This window comes from Pleurodeles waltl, chromosome 9, assembly GCF_031143425.1.
Source record: "Pleurodeles waltl isolate 20211129_DDA chromosome 9, aPleWal1.hap1.20221129, whole genome shotgun sequence".
Classification (NCBI taxonomy): Eukaryota; Metazoa; Chordata; class Amphibia; order Caudata; family Salamandridae; genus Pleurodeles; species Pleurodeles waltl.
The window spans coordinates 957,292,251-957,309,488 of NC_090448.1; the positions used below are offsets into that span (position 1 = coordinate 957,292,251).

The following is a 17,238-nucleotide window of genomic DNA, read 5'->3' on the forward strand; positions in this document are numbered from 1 at the left end:
GGTTGTGCCTTGTTCACACGACCGTTTTAAAATTAACGCCCCATTTCCTGAAAAGCGTAAAAGCTTCGGATTAAAAGTTAAAATGAATGGTGAGTGAAACATAACCCCGTTGCAAGCACGCACTCCGAAGCCCTATCCAGCCAATCAGGAATATTTTTCTATTTGCAGTTTTTAGTCGCTGCCCTCAGCCAATCCCGCCTTCCCTTGCTTGCTGACATCACTAACTAGCCAGTTCCCTCCAGCTGCAGAGAGCTTCGGTTTCAGTCCTTTTTTTTATACAACTAAAATGGAGGCCGGTTCCTCGCCCTGAGGATTATCGCACCGCTTCTCCCACTGGGCCCTCAATGTTGACATGTAACAAGGCCGGCAGCAGAATGGTGGTCGATGCCGCGGGCCCCAACGGGCCCTTCCAGCCCGTGGCCCTGTCACACATCAGAGGTGAGCGGCTGCGCAAGGCAGAGTGCAGAGGAAGTGTGTGGTGAATACATGACCATTGTCAGAGCTGCACAAGACAAGCAGGAAGTCTCTGTGACAGACCCTGTTTTTTGTCTACTATGGTTGTGGTGCCCATTTGTGTTTTTTCCTTGTCATTTGGCAGATATTTAGAATAGATCAGATTTGAAGCGGGTTCTGCCGATTGCTGTTCTCCCAACCCCTCCCCCGTCTTGGAGCTGTGCTTGATGTCAAGGGATGTGAAGTCACTACCCTAGTAGGTATGGGCTGGGGGCTGGGCAGAGTCAAGTTTATACGTAGCGTTACAGCAAAACATGCCTGTTCTCTGTTATTATTCTTTTTAAAAAATCGTCATTTCCAAAGAAAGAATCGTGCGAGAAAAGAACTGTCGGGCAGATATCGTCACTGTGTTTAAAAGAACTATTCTAAAATGCCGCTGTTGGGGGAAATGAGGTCTCTGTCGTAAAGCATGAAACTGAGAGTCAAAAACTCCCCTATGTGAAGCACTAAGCGCGTTGTTTGGGTCACTGTTAGGACTGATATGTTATTTGGAATTGGTAGAGGGGTCCTTATAAAAGACTCGTGTACGGTAGATTTTGCAATTTCGTTGCTCAGAATTATTTTAAAATCATAATGTTAGCGGGAGTGAACATTTTGGGGAGGGGGTCACACCGATTAATTTCCGACCCTAATATCACTAAACTTAGCATGTTTGGTAAACATTTATCTGGCTATTGCTGTTTAACATTGGTGGTAAGCAGGAGTACCATAAACATCTCTGGGGAAAGAAAAAAAAATTACTTGCATCTCATTGATTTTTTTTTTTTTTTTTTATGATAATTTACTCGAATTAGACCCCGAAAGACATTCTGTCTTTGTTGTGTAAAATAGGAGTAACAACTCAAACGGACAGACACTAAGGAGAACAGAAAATAGTTTATGGGCTGATAATATATTTTAAGTAGGGACCTTTCACAACAGTTGTACCCGTGAAAAGAAGTTACCAAACGCTAGTCGCCGCATGTTTCCTTGCTTTTTTAAAACATCTTGCTTGTTTCTCGTACTCTGATATATGAAAACCACATATTGTGAGCAAAGTATTTCGAATAAATAAATGCTAATGATATCGCTATTTGTAGTAGCAATCCTATCCAATTAATTCGGTTGTATTCATCGCATAGTGTGTAACTGCCTGCAGACCATATGATATTTAGAGGGAAGTAATCTATTTATATGTAAAGTGGAACGGCACACTGTAAAATTCTCGGCTCCACCCATTTCTGCTCCACCCACTCACCTTCTCAAAAACAACATGCACAAGTCAACATTCAGTCTCAAATGCTTTGCCTTCTAACTAGACTTTTCTTCTCTACACCATCGGTGCCCTAAATCTGTGTAACTTTGTACTCGATTTTAAGGCTGCATACTCCCTGGGGAATGCTTTTTTCCCCATCGTGTCAGTTGGTTTCTTTTTGGATAACAATCAACCCGGAGGCAACGGGGCAGCTGCACGCAGCATTACGCTGCAAAACGTTTCTTGTGAGATACCAATAACGTGTTATTTTTTTTTTTTTGTTCTTTTTTGCGGGTTGTGCAAACGGTGTGAAACGGGCTTCTTCCTTCACTTTCTCAGTGTAGCGTCGTATGGACCTGTAACTGTAAATATAGGGTGTGGTCAGTGTTTAATAAAGGGCAGATTGGGTTAATGAATGGGTAGTTTATTTAATTTACCAGTGGTATGCAGGTGAATCTGTTTTTTTTGTAAATTGTTCTTTTCCTGCCTATTCATTTACCATTTGACAGTGCCGTTATGTATACAACAAATAACAGCACATGGAAAGATCAATTAGGCTGGAAGTTGGCGGTATGAATGCTTGTCTTTTGTTAGAAGTAGGTAATGCTTGCAGTGATTTCATTTGATGTGTCTAAAGGGAAGCAGGTTATACCCGGTTAAAATAATTAGAGTATGCTATTAGCTCATTCTTCAGTCAGCCTTTTTTGTCTGGTCAAATTGGAAGCCAGCACAACAGAATGGCATACCATTTTAGAAACATTTTTCCTTTGTGGTGACTGTTCAAATGTGGGTCGATGGCATGTGCTCGAATGTCATTACGGTCTGGTGGCTGCTAGGTGACCTATAAAGGCAGTTGCTCAGTGCACTTTAGTTCGACTGCTGTCAAATGAAATTGACAGTCCATTTGGAGAGCGTGGGCAGAAATGACAGTAACTGAATGAGCTTCAGCACTTTGCATGCGCTTTGTTGAGGCGTACCACAGTATACTTACTTTTAGTCTCACTGACTGCGCGTGCATTTACTGAGGATGCTTGTGTTTGAGGCATTTTATAAAAGGCCTTTTAATATAATGCCGCATAACATACATATAAATGTACTACACACTAATACTTGGTGACAAAGCATGCTTTAGGAGACTGTGTAAATAGTCCAGAGGCATTTGCGACTGACTTGATATTACGACCTGATAAGAGTGGTCTAACTGAGCATCTTGAGTTGGTATTTTTGTTATTGAGGTGTTTTTCTCGTGGTTTGTTACACATACCGACCTCGAGGTTCAGCTTTGGCAAAGGCTAGACGTTTTTGAAGAAAAGTTGCTAAAAACAATTCAGATCGAGAGTAAGGCCCATGGGAGAAGTGGCCCTCCGAATACAAAGTGATTACAATATAGGGAATGTTAGCACTAAAAATGAGTTTAAATTGGCAGCTGTGAGTGTAACCTGACAGGAAACCACTCACTTTTGAAAAGCATTGTTTTGCCTTTTTTTGAGTCCTGACTAAAACAGTAAACACATCTCATAGCAGTGATAAAAGAATAAAGCAGTAAACAATTAATTTCTGTATACAGTGTTTTTACAAGACCAAGAATTAAATGCTTGTGGATGGCAAACTAAGCTGTTCGCTGGATGCGGAATGAGACACCAAATAGGTACATTATGTGTGGGGTGAGAGTAATTCACAAAGGTCTACAATGCATTTTAATTAGTAACAGTAGGTCCTGTGTACTGCTGTGCGGTTAAGCTAGACTTAAAAGGCTAAGTAAACACTTTTAATGCCAAGAAACTAAAGTGTATCTTGCAGAAGTGGAATACACTGTTAGATATTGTAAACAGAAGGGATGTGGAAGGTTTTTGGAAAATGATGGCTCGTGTGACTTGTCATTAAGGAGTTGCATTGGATCTTGTGGTGGTGCCCGAAGCTTGATAGGATACATACATGAACATATTTTTTTGATAAGTGACTGAGAGCACCTGCACGCAACTAGGGAGAACCTTTTGAGTTGCATGAACTCCATGTAAGTGTTCCAACCTCGTTTTAGGTTCAAGTATCTGTACGTTTTTTGCCCCAGTGGTAGGACAAGATAGTAACCTAACCTGAGTAATGACAATTGCTGTGCCCCCTAGAAGGAAGAGATTATTGTCCCTTAACAAAAAAAAATGAGTCCTCTGAATCTAAATCAAAAACACTAATCATGCGTCTTGACATTTTAAGTAAGTTGTTTACTAGTAGTTAGTTATCCACTAAGTCAAAGAGTGAGCCATTGACAATATTTCCACAAATCAGGCAGGTCTTAGAAGTGGGTTTTCTACCCTGGATTGATACTTAGCTATAAAACACTGATAGAAAAATAGGGGGAGAGGGAGGTGATTTTATGCCACCTTTTTAGATCTTGCAGAAGATTTTTGTTCCCCTTTTTTATGTGGATTACACCGCAATCACTTACCAATCCTCTGGAGGACTACACAAAGTTTGGGGCACTGCAGCTAAAATTTACCCCCAAAGACCAAAATGATGTAGAAGTGTTTTCCAGACGGTTGGAAAATGGTATAGATAAAGCAAGATTGTGTAAGAGGGTTCCCCAAAATTTAAGTGGAATTATCTGCTTTTATTCCAAAAGCACAGGTGTGTTCTAGACAAGTGTTCAGGTGTGTGAGAGCCCAGCAGTATGTTTTTCTTTATGGGTGTGGGATTGCAACTGTGACCCTTTCGCTGTAAACGATGAAAGTCTGACAGCCTCTATTTAAAAAAAAAAATATCCATATCCTGGCTTAAAAGTTGAGTCGATGATCATATTCTTCAGTGCTTGGAATTTGGTGACCTTCCCCTCCCTCCCCCCACCCTTTCATTATGACGAAGTGTCAGCAGATTAAAGAAAGTAATCCTAATATTTAAAATGGAATCCATCAGTTGTTGGTGTTAAGAGGGTTTAGAATCCTATACCTAGCTAGCATTTGTTTCCAGAATGTTGAGTTTGTGCGGTAATGTGTGAAAGTATGCTCCAGGGCCCCGTTATTGCTTCATGTCAGGACTTAATGATGCAGATTAAGCTTGTACATAAATAAATAACATATTCAGTCACTGATCTTGGATACTAAAGCATTATTCGCCTGTTGGTTCTCTTCTAGTGTGCACACATTTCCTTTTTAAGAGGCTTGTTTATTAGGCTTGTGCTTGCGCACAGTTTTAAGAGGTATGGTGGGCAAGTTTAGGAAGGGTATGGTTCCTTTGAAATCTAGATTTGCAAATTGGGATGGACAAGATTCTTGCTCTGCTCTGCTTTTATGTAAATGTGTATTGTCGAAGACATGATGACCTTTTTCCTTTTGCGCCCTCTGTTGAGAAATTAGAAGGTGATAATTTAAGCTTCTTATGTGTTGAAGATGATGACTATCAACAGATGGGAGGTTTTCTTACGTTTATGTGAAGGAGAGTGTGTGGAAGTAGTGTAAGTCGTAGGCAACCTCGCCAAAAGCGCTACCAATTTGTAAACTCCTAAAATGTTTTTGTTAAAGATGATTTGGCTTGTTTTATTTGGTAACATGTTGCTTTATAGTTGATATAGCATGGTTTCATCTTGTAAAACATGAGTATTGGAGTTTTTTTTTTTTTTACAGCTGTGTTTTAATGGAGAAATCAGAATACACTATGCATTACTTTATGTAATGCCCAAAAGCTTGCCTGGGTGCCCCTTTGGAACACTTTGTCCATCTAGATACAGTGAGTGTTAGAATAATTAATGAAAATGGATTTGTTCAAAGAGCAGATGGATTGGCTAGGCCCTGCAGCATTGTCACAGGAAGCGTTCATAGCCTGTGGCCCTATAATCCAGTAGGGCTATCTTGTTATTTTGCCACATTTACTTTATATGGCAGTTTGGCATAGTGTTACTTGATCTAAAGTTGCTGGTTGGTGCACAGTAGTCATTCTTTTCAGCTAGTGTGTTTTGACATTTGCTGTAAAATACATGATCATTCTAGCAGAAGATTTAGGATGTAATTCTGTGCTTCACTGGACAGGCAGTGAAGTGTTTTTTTTTTTTTTAAGATAGGTTTGGATGTTGCTTTTAACTTTTATGGCGCAGCATGGACGAGTTGTTCATGTAAACACTCAGCAAATATGTTTAGGAAGGCTAGTGTTTTAGGAGTCCAAAGTTGTTCTTTCTAGTGCCCCATGACCCTCTGGCATGCTTCAAGTGAGATTACTTATACAGACTAGATTCTGGACAATAGCTTAGGCTGTGTGGTGGCTTGGTACACAGTGCTGCTGGAGTTTCCCATGTCAGTGCCTTGAATTTAACCTGAGGAGTTTTTAGGTCGAGCGCACGTTGACGTTGTAATCTATTTGTTTTAATCGCGCCCACCAAACGCCCATCATTCTCACTCGTTCGTGGACTTGCCTTTCAAAAATCCTTTATCATTGACAAATGCTTTACGTTTGTCCCTCCTTGTTTGGTTACCGCCTTGGACATCGACCCTGTTACATGGATAATTGCACATTTGCTGATGCGTTTGACTACGAGCAAACATCTTTTTCCTTTTGTGCGTCTCCTTCGCGCTCATGCTCATGGCGGTCTTGGCTCTTTGAATCGGCTCGCTTATGTCAACTGTTATACTTTTTATTTTCAATTTAAGTGTCAAGAAAAGTCCAGTTAGGAATTTACAACATCAACAGCTCTAACTCGAGAAAACGCGAGACCTGTTGCATTGCAAATGCTTGTTGGACTGTGGAATGAATACATACATTTTATCCTGCTGTCCATATCGTGAACATGCGGCCTCATGCCTCTAGTGCAGGGTTCTGCAAAGACGGTCCTGGAGAGCCAGGTCTATGCCAGATTTATGCCAGATTTCTAGCATAGCCACATTTAGAAAAATGTAGATTTCTGAAACATCTTTATTCTAAATAAATGTGGATATGCTAAAAACCTAGTATGGACCCGGCTCTCCAGGACAGACTTTGCAGAACCCTGCTCAAGTGCTCACTCTTAATGTCTTGATTATGAAATAGCAGCTAACTAATTTCATCATTTTAATGATACTTTTGGATTTGCTACCCGAAAGTTTGGAATTTTCTCTCCTTAAACTTTCCCATCTTGAGAGCTGTGAGAGTGGCAGGTATAGTGCAAGTATTCACTATTGTGGTAGTTGTACTTCTTTCGTACTAAAGGCGGGTGCTAAAGACAGTTTTAACCATGCATTATAGCTCATTCACCAGTTACCATGCTGTCCTCCCTTTTCAATCACATGTATGCACTTTTTATGCACTTAGCCCATCAGTGTATACCTCTGCAACATTAATTGCATAATGCACTTTCTGCAATCTGAAGAGGCCTTGTGTGCATATATGTCAATCATCTTAAAATCTGAGGTATGGAATATCTTTTCAGAAAGATTTCATTTACGATTAAAGCATTTATACTGGTAATAATATGAAACATGTTCTAAAGGAAAGATAATGTAAATAAATCAAGATTATAAAATATATTGGCTCCCTACTTTGTATTTTAAAGATCATTTTGGTAACGGGTACTTTGTTGCGAAGTAGTTCACATTTTTGGGCAGCGTACTATAATAGCACGTGCTACGATATCCATCAGATCGTCCAGCTCAGACATATGCATCAATACGTGTAATTTAGGAAATAGCCATTCTTGTTTTAAATATGTCATTGCTACATGCCATGTGGTCCTACTATTCTCCTTTAAAAAAATCTCACTGTTACTTTTAAATATTACGCATTAGCCGTGTGCTTAAGCCAATTTACCCGAATTGAGATTTCCTTTTTGACAAATTATTTTGTATGATCAGTGGAAACCCAAGAACATGCTTAGGTTATTAGTATTTGCATAGAACCTTCTACCATCACTGTGTCATTTTACTGCTTACTTGACCGGAGCATCGTTTCATACTGTTAAACCCATAATTAGGTATTTGTTAGTATTTTGATGTTAATATTTTCTAAAGAGTTGCTAAATGTTTAGTTTAGTACTGGTTTGTGTTGTTTAATGCAGAAGATAAAATTATATAAATCCTTTGTTTCTTATGTGGATGAATGGGTGTGGCACACAACTTCTCCAATTAGCTGGGTAATTTATTAGTTGGCTGTCCATTGCTCGACCTAGATACTGTTTTCAAGGCTAGGACTGATATCTCAATAGATGGTTCGGATTCAGAGTTGGTGTCCGTGAGGGTGAGTCGTTATTGCCGATTTCACCCCAGTGGTTGTAAGGTGTATGTAGGTGTGGAATGGGTAAAGTGCTGTTGAGTTTGCAGCACTTTGCTACATCTGAATTAGCCATGTAGGTCGTGTGAAACTAACGTTTTATCGCCGGGGGCATGATTTTACATTAAAATATTGTCTTGTACTCTTGTAAGATGTGAGTAAAAATTAATAGACAAGATAATATATGGTTTAATTTTAAATTGCTGTTTTTAGTAATTTCCATTTATTCATCAGAACTTGTATTATTTTCTCTTTAGCCTTCTTACTCTATGCGCTTATAATATTCATGTTTATATCAGGGTATTTGTCAGTTTTTATTCTAAGAATTTTGTTCGAATATTACTCAGTTGAAGGAAAAACGTAACATTTCTCTTATCCTCTTTCACGCTCGTGCATGCTTTTATGATATTAAAAAGTAACGTTTACACATGTTCACAAGGGCACATTAATGAAAAGTTTCACCTGAATGTGATTATTATGGACATAAACCATTCCTCAAGTGTTCTTTCAGCTGCAAAATAAGTATTATCTACTTGTTGTATGCTGTAATCTATTGTTTGGTATGTGTAACTAATTCCTAAGACTTAATCTTGTTATCAGTTCTTGGTACATGAGGTTTGTTCTTGCACAACGTTTTCAATAAAAATAATAAAGTAAAAAAGAAACAAGCGTTTGCAATGCAATGGATCTCATGTTAGCTCAAGCTATTAGCATTGTAAAAATTGTGTGTGTGTGTGTGTATATATATATATATATATATGTGTGTGTGTGTGTGTATGTATGTATATATATATATATATATATATATATATGTGTGTATGTATATATGTGTGTGTGTATATATATAAATATATATAGGGAGTGTCTCCCTCTCTGTCTATATATACACACACAAATCACTTTTGTATATGTGTGTGGTTTCCTTGGGGTTAGGTCATGGCCCACCAGGGAAATATATATATATATATATATATATATATATATATATATATATATATTTTATTGCTTCACTTTTATTTCAGGAAGGCCTCCTTTGAAATGGGAGACTCTCCTCTTTCAAGCAAGGCCTCCCTGAAAGCTGGGGAGGCTGTTGTGGCCTTTTTGGCCCATGGGAGTAGGGAGTGGCCCCACCTGCTATCTCTGCTCTGGTGGAGAAAACAAATGTGATGGATGAGCGCTGATCTCACTGATGGGCGGTTGAGACACAGGAGCTAGGGGTTAAGGATCCTCATTAGAACTCACTGGGCAAACACATTGTATTACATGTATTATGATGCCTTAGGAGCCTTCTACAAGACTGAAAGAGTTTCTAGCTAGTTTCCTTGTGTTTTTGTGGCAGTGTTTGAATAAAAAGATTACTTGATTATCAGTACCTGATTATGGCTAAGTGTATGTTTTCCCCCATTATTAGATCAAAGCCTACCAGACAGTGCGGCTGTCTGGTTTACTAATTACATCTTGGGGGCATTTGAAAAGCTTACCTGAGAATGCATTCCTCCCATTGCTTACCATTGGCTTTGTGGTTTCTAACTCAAATTAGCTTGCTTCCTATTCGCTGGCTTTGTTTTAGGATGTCCAACTAGAGTATGTTCCTTCCCATGCCTTGCCCAAACCCTATATACTGTACTATTCCACCAGTACTGAATTTTTGTTAACAGATCTTTAAATCTTTGTCTCATCTTGCCACATTTACTGTGCGTTAAAAGGCAGGTCAGATGTCAGACTCTGTCTTGCAGGGAGCTTGGTGTTTACTTTTTCTTTCTCTGACTTCAAAGAGAGATCATTTATGTTGCTGGCTACTCACGGTGTGCAGTATGTTTTGTTTTTTAGCTCAAAACAAGATGTAAATGTCTGTTAATGGACTGTGCAGGTATTTCAGAATATGGAAAGCACAAACGAAGCACATATTTTGGTCATTCTGAAGTGTGGTGGAAACCAATATTTCAATACAATCAAAACAAATCAGTATAATAGGTGATGCCATTTCCACACATTATCGTTTGTGCGCTGTGTACTTTTATCAGTAAAACGGGATGTTTGTGCAAAATTGATGGTCATGTCAATTGAAGATGTGTTGTCATGGCAGTGCGCTACCACACCATGTATACTCCGCCTTAGTCTACTCCACTCTGCCCCACTCTACGACACTGCCCTCTACTTTGCACAACTCCACACTATGCCACTTCACTCTGCATCACTGCACTCAACTCTGCTCCACACCACTAAACTCAGTGCCTTTTTACCCCACTATAGTCTGTGCCATTATGCTTTACTCCACACTACTTTACACTCCATGCCAGTCCACTCTAAACCACTCTGATCTACTCTGCACCACTGCAGTCCAGAACATTGCACTGTACAAAACTACTCTATGCCACTGTACTCTACGACACTTTACACTACTCTGAAAATCTATATAATACCACTCTATGCCACTCTACACTGCTGCACTGTATGTTACTGTACTCTACGACACTCTGCGCCACTGTAGTCTACACCAATACACTCTTCTGTACACCATTGCACTCTGACACTGTGCTGCTGAACTCTGTGCTGTGACACTACTCTGTGCCACTGTCCACACCACTCACTGCATTCTGTGCCAGTGATCAGTCAGTTGCACTGTCATTACACTCAACGCTAATCCTCTCTAACCCACACTAATCCGCTGTTCACCCCTGCACTTTGACACTGCACTGTATGCCACTTAACTCTGCACCTCTCTACTATACACCACTCTACGCCAGTGCCTTTGTCGTCATTCTACTATAAACCACTGTACTCTGCACAACTCTACTGTATGCCAGTGCACTCTTTCCCACTGCACTCTGACACTACTCTGCAAGACTGCACTCTTTGACACTGCACTCTACTCTGTACCACTCAACTCTACTGTACTCTGCACCAATGCCATTTACCCCATTACACTCTACGACACTGCTCTGCATCATTCCAATCTGTTCTACATCACTGCACTGTATACCAAACCACTCTACTCTGGCATTCTACACCTCTGCCACTGTACACCTCTGCGCTCTATCCTGCACCACTCCACTCTACAGCACCTCCTTCTACTCTGAAACAATCTACATCACTGCACTCTGTGCCTCTGTACTCTACTCTACTGTCTGCCACTCCATTCTACACCTCTCCACTCCCCACCTCTCCACTCCCCACCATTGCACTCTACGCCAATGCAATCTACTCTTCACCACTCTATGCCAGTGGACTACACCACTTTACTTAAAACCAATACACTCTACGCCAATCTACTCTGCACCACTGTACTTTTTCACTACTTCACTTAATTCCACTGTACTCCACTCTACAACACTCCACTTTGACACTATCCTTGTGATACTCCACTCTCTCTACTCCTTTAAACTGTACTCCACTCTAACACACTACTCCAGTGTATGCCACTTTACTCTACAACACTCTGCTCCACTTTACTGTACGACACTGCTCCACTCTACGATACCCTACGCAACTCCCTCTAAACCACTCTGTGCCTCTATACTCCACTATGTTCTGTGCCACACTGCTCCACTCTGCCACTCCACGCACTCCATTTTGACACTTTATGCCACTCCACTCTGGGCCGCCCTGCTCTATGCCTCGCCCCCCTCTGCTCTGTTGCTCCACTCTACTCTACCACGACATTCCAAACCATGCCATTCCACTTCACTCCATTCAACTCTACAACACTCTACGCCACTTCATAACACTCCACTTTACGGCACTGACTTTAAGCTATACTGAATGGGAGCCATACTGGTGTACAACATGGCTAAAAAATATTGAGCCAATAGCTCTTGCATAGGTGAGGCCTATTGGCTTTGCAAATGCTTGTTTAAGTATTGCCTACCAGGCAGATATTAGCTTACTTTAGGTGAAAGCATCTTGTGGACCATACCAGAAACTACTGTGGGCTCGGAGCTCGCCCAGTGATTGCCATTGCTTGGCTTTTTGTCACTCATTTGATTGGTCTCATTAAATGGCTTTTCTTGTTTATTTTTGTTTTTTCATTGGCGCATAGCATCACTGTCCTTTTGATTGGCTGACTTGTATTCTTTAACTTCCTTAATTCAGAGAACATTTTTTTTTTTTCCTTTTTTCTTTCATCACTTCACAAGCATGCACATAATGGCTAGTGCTCATCCCTCGTGTGCTGCTTCTCTCTAAAATGCTCCGTGTTACTCCTATATCCATCTCCATACACTGGCTTTATTTTAAAAACCATCTCTGGGCCCAGCCTCAAGTGGCTGATTTGCAGCCTTGGCCCCCACCCTATTACTTCTCCCATCCCTTTCACCACCTGCTGTTTTTGTTGGTACCGAAACTCCTTCTGTTCCCTATCTATCTAGCTTTTTAAATTTGTTATGGAGGTCCTGGCAACTGTAGTTTGATGCCAGCCTTCTCCGCGGTGCTAAAAGTGCTCTTGAGCCACCAGAATTAAATTTTACATATTTTTTTTTTTTTTTTTTTTTTGTAATTTACTGATCCAAGTGATGACTGCCACCTTGGATCAGTAAATGAAAAATAATGTGCTATTTGTTATTCCCTTGGTGCATGCCTGTGTGGTCAAATCAGTGTGCCTTTTTCTCCTTTTTAAAATGTTTTTTTTTTTTTAACAATGCTGCTGTTCTTCAACAAACATTTTTGCAAAGCCACTAGGTTAAATGAGAAGACCTATTCACTTTGCTAATTTGTTATCCGGTCTTTTCTTTACAGCATATGCCACCAGAACAAAACTCTTGTAATGCAAAATATGTATACTAAAGCATTTCAAAAGCACATTTATGGAAGAAAGGATCAAGCAAATGTACATTTTGTTTTAAAAAAAAATGTTTTTGTTGAAATGAATCTAGTACATTTTCTTTAATAACTTCTTTTAGTGTAGATTTCTGGCATTAGTTTCTCTAGTACGGATTTGTTTCTTTCAGATTTTACTTTTTTTGTAATTCTTTTATTGACACATTGCTCATCATTCAGCTTGTATAAGGAATTGACCTAGCATATCGAGTGTCTCTCAAAACAATGAGGGCCGACATAGTCAAGGTTCAACATAAATACATATCAATTATAGCGCTTTTACAATACTGCATTTGCCAATATTCGCTCAACAGTAATGATCCACCCCATTCCCCCAACAGCATTATCCCGTGTTAGTAGCCTCCAAAATTACATCAATGGCCCCTCCCTCGCTTCACCCAATACCTTCTCCCATGTTTTTGTGGCAATCCCTACTCTGGTACATTACCTGCTCAGCGCTTTGACACCTATCAAGGTCAGAATCCCAATTTTCAACTCTGGGGGGAGCAGCCATGATCCATACTTTTGCGACATTGCTCTTGGCAACCCCTTCTACCGTCACTAACCAGATCTTCTGATAACTAGGTCAGAGTTTCTCCTCCTGATCTCGTCAGGAGGAGCTATTTGCTTCCATGGAAACCTCTTGAGGCAGAACTTGGGACATTCTCTCTGTAACCTTCCGCCAGTATTCTGATATCACTGGACATTCTCATAGGATGTGGAAGAATGTACCCTCCTGGTTCCACCCCAGAGACATAATGTGTGTGCTCTTCTCATCCTGTGGAGTAAGGTCCTAGAGTAATCGGACCTTTGCAGAATCCTCAGCTAAACTAGCCTGAACTTGGCACAAATCGTGATTTCCAGCAGGCTCTGAATTACTTTCACCCAGTCTTCGTCGTCTGTGTTGCCTAGGTCACCGATCCAAGCGGCTCTGAATTACTTTCACCCAGTCTTCGTCGTCTGTGTTGCCTAGGTCACCGATCCAAGCGTCTCTCAAAGCCACCTTCAGATCAGGGGAGTTGTTGACCAGTTTCCTATAGATTACCTTGTCAGTCATGAGCTCTGAGAGAGTAGGCGGTTCTCCAGAGGCGATGCCTCTGGTAGTTGCTCACCCTGCACTGTATGACTCTGAAGGGTGTGCCCCAGTTGCAGGTAGCTGTATGTCTCAGACTCGACCAGCCCATATTCTGTCCATGAATTTCAAATTGTATTAAGGCTTGTCCCCTTAAGATATCGCCCAGATGTTCTATTCCTATTAATTCCCATCTCGAGAAACTTATCAAGCCTCCCACCTCGTTTAGTAAGTCACTGTCCCATGGTGGGGTCAATGTGGAGAGTTTACCTTCCCATCCCAAATAGTTTGTGGCCTCCCTCCATATCCTAACTTTCATCTTGGTGTGAGTTGGTAAGTTTCGTTTTCATTTCCTACAATAAAGTTTCAAGTCCTCTGCAACCCGAGACCTCCCTGTCTACTTGATAGGCTGGTTCCTGACTGTTCGAGTATACCCAGTTATTGAGCACTAGTAGCTCTGTCGCCCAGTAGTACTTAAGGAAATCCAGTGCTGTAAGGTATCTACCATACCCCCCCTCTTCCCAGAACTTATTTAGCGCAACGCACGTGGCACCTCCAATCCATAGCATTAGACTTACTTTATGGTCAAATTTCCTGAAGAACTCTGGTGTGATCTTCAGTGGCGTGTTCAGAGTGCTGCTGTGCCCATTAACCCCTTCTGTGCCGCGGACGTAATGGTTACGCCCTGCAGCACAGTGCTGCTTTGCCCAGGACGTAACCATTACGTCCTGGGCACACAGCCCAGAGGGAGCGCTAGCGCTCCCTCTGTGAGGTTCCCCCCCCCCCCCCCAAGTCAGGGATGGAAGGGAAAGCCCTTCCCCTTCCACCCGACCCCCCCCAACCCCCGTGACGTCAGCTGATTGTCACAGAGCCTCCCCGCGATCGGAAGAGAAATGCTTTGCATTTCTCTTCCGATCACGTAGGGGAGGCCGAGGGAGGCTTCAAAGGGAAGTCTCTCTCTGCGTTTTGGCAGCCGGATTGAAAGCAATCCGGCTGTCAAAACGCCCACTAGACTCTAGGGATGTCTTTTTAAAAATGAAAAGGACATAAGGGAGCGACCCCTTGGGCAAGGGTCGCTCCCAGGGGGGGCAAATTTTTTTTTTCTTTTTAAGGCCTTTTCTGCCTCCGGGGGGGCAGAAACCTCTAGGCACCAGGGCAATTTTTTTTTTGTTTTGTTTTTTGTTTTAGAGGTGGGAAGGGACCCCTTAGGCAAGGGTCGCTCCCATATATTTAGGCCATTTCTGCCCCCCTTGGGGGCAGATTGGCCTATTTTTATGAGGCCAATCTGCCCCCAAGGGGGGACAGAAACCACTAGACACCAGGGAGTTTTTTTTTTTTTCCGTGAATTTCACGTAAGGGGAGTGACCCCTTAGGCAAGGGTCGTTCCCCTGGGGGGCAAATTTATTTTAGGCCATTTCTGTCCCCCAGGGGGGGCAGATCAGCCTATTTTAATTAGGCAGAAACCACTAGGCACCGGGTATTTTTGTTGTTTTACAGATGGGGAGCGACCCCTTAGGCAAGGGTCGCTCCCCCAGAGGGGCAAATTGTATTTAGGCCATTTCTGCCCGCTTTGGGGGCAGATCGGCTCATATTAAGTCAATCTGCCCCCAAGGGGGGCAGAAACCACTAGGCACCAGGGATCTTTTTTTTTTTTTTTTTGCGCCGTCACACAAGAGTGTAGGCAAGAGTCGCTCCACAGGGGGGTGGGGGCGCAAATTCATTTTAGGCCATTTCTGCCCTCCGCCCCCCCCCCCCGGGCCGGCTGAGCTAGAGGCCAAAATCCACAGGTAGACACTTTGCAAAAAAACACCTCTGTTTTCTGTGAGAAAATGTGATGTGTCCAGTTCCTTTTGTGGGAGCTAGGCCCACCCACACAAGTGAGGTACCATTTTTATCGGGAGACTTGGGGGAACGCTGGGTGGAAGGAAATTTGTGGCTCTTCTCCGATTCCAGAACTTTCTGTCACAGAAATGTGAGGAATTTTTTTCTTTTTTTTGGCCAAATTTTGACATTTGCAAAGGATTCTGGGTAACAGAACCTGGTCAGAGCCCCACAAGTCACCCCATCTTGGATTCCCCTAGGTCTCTAGTTTTCAAAAATGCACAGGTTTGGTAGGTTTCCCAGTTCTGTTTAGAAGTCTCAAACTAATTGTTGAAGTAGAGGTAGTACTTTAAACCACATTTTGGAATATGATGATTGTATTTGCAAGGACACCTTTGTATTTTTCTGCAAATTCTTGCTTCTTTAAAATGTGGTGAAGCAAAGTTGATCAGGTATGGAGGCCCGAGACAGCTTATGAAGCCCTTTTCTGCGGATCTATATTGGGTCCAGATTAAGGTTGATTTACAGTTCTGTTGATTTTCATCCACAAAGCCATTTTTACCAAAAACATTACCTGGCAGACAAGTAACTGTGGTGCTAACTAAGGAGTATGCAGTGGCAATAGGATAGCAAACGGACAGCTCTTCTAGATGTACAGCACACACTTGACAGCAGATTAATACTTCCAAAATGCCCTTTCCAGCTCCGTCTTACCAATTTCCTTTTGTATGTGTTCTACATAGCCATTTGCCCAGGATGTTTACTGTCCGTGTCCTTGGAACATCTTCAGTGAGTGTGTTCCATAAACGCACTATGCATTCCATGAACACCTTTTTCCCCAGTAATCACATCCACGTCTCAACTCAATTTAGCTCTTGAATCTCTGGATCGAGAAATAGTCTTCCACTGAAAAGTATGCCTTTAAGGCTTTATGTACTTTTAGGAAACAATTTCACTGTCTTCGATTGCCTGCTCTTTCCTCCAATCAGTACTTAATCATTCTGATGGATACAACTACCTGTGGATTCCTCACTCATTGAATTTCCCCCTGCGCCAGCTTTCGACGGAAATTTTCTTCCTAGCTTCTGCACGTCGACGAGGACGTCCCAATTGCCCACGCGACGCCGTCTGACGTCATACAGGCAATAAGAGGTCCTCGCCGACGTCAGTTCCCTTTTTTTCTGTGCCTTCTAACGCAGTAATTCTTCGAGGGAGCTACTGTTTCTACTCTGCGTAGTTACTGTTACTGTTTCTTTCTTCGAAAAGAAAGCATGTCTCAATGAAAGTCTGGTTTTAAGCCCTGCAGGGAGTGCAGAGGCAAAATGTCAGTGACAGACCCACATGTAGACTGCTTGTGGTGTCTCAGCTCCGACCACGACATGGAGAAATGTGACTCCTGTCAACGGATGAACCCGAAGGCATTGAAGGAGCGTGAGGCGAAACTCTTTTTGGCGAAATCCAAGAAGAGCGAGAAGCGGCATTGGCGCAAGTCATCTTCTAAGTCCCATCGGCGTTATCGTTACTCCCGGCGTTGTCGCAAATCTCGGTGCCGGTCGAGTAG

The 17,238-nt window shown here is 41.9% G+C and overlaps 1 protein-coding gene across 3 annotated transcripts in view; it reads left to right on the plus strand.

The window, feature by feature from the left end:
- Positions 1–17,238, plus strand: part of PPP2R5C (protein phosphatase 2 regulatory subunit B'gamma) — a 1,141,542-nt gene that overhangs the window by 287,010 nt on the left and 837,294 nt on the right. The window contains exon 1 of one of the 3 annotated variants that reach the window (XM_069208345.1): positions 199–438. The exons of 1 other annotated variant lie outside the window; for it this stretch is intronic. In XM_069208345.1, coding sequence (XP_069064446.1) covers positions 345–438 — 94 coding nt within the window. In that variant the 5' untranslated portion in view covers positions 199–344. Of the gene's footprint in view, positions 1–198; positions 439–17,238 lie in introns of those variants that run through there. One more of the 3 variants, XM_069208344.1, reaches the window with a different exon arrangement.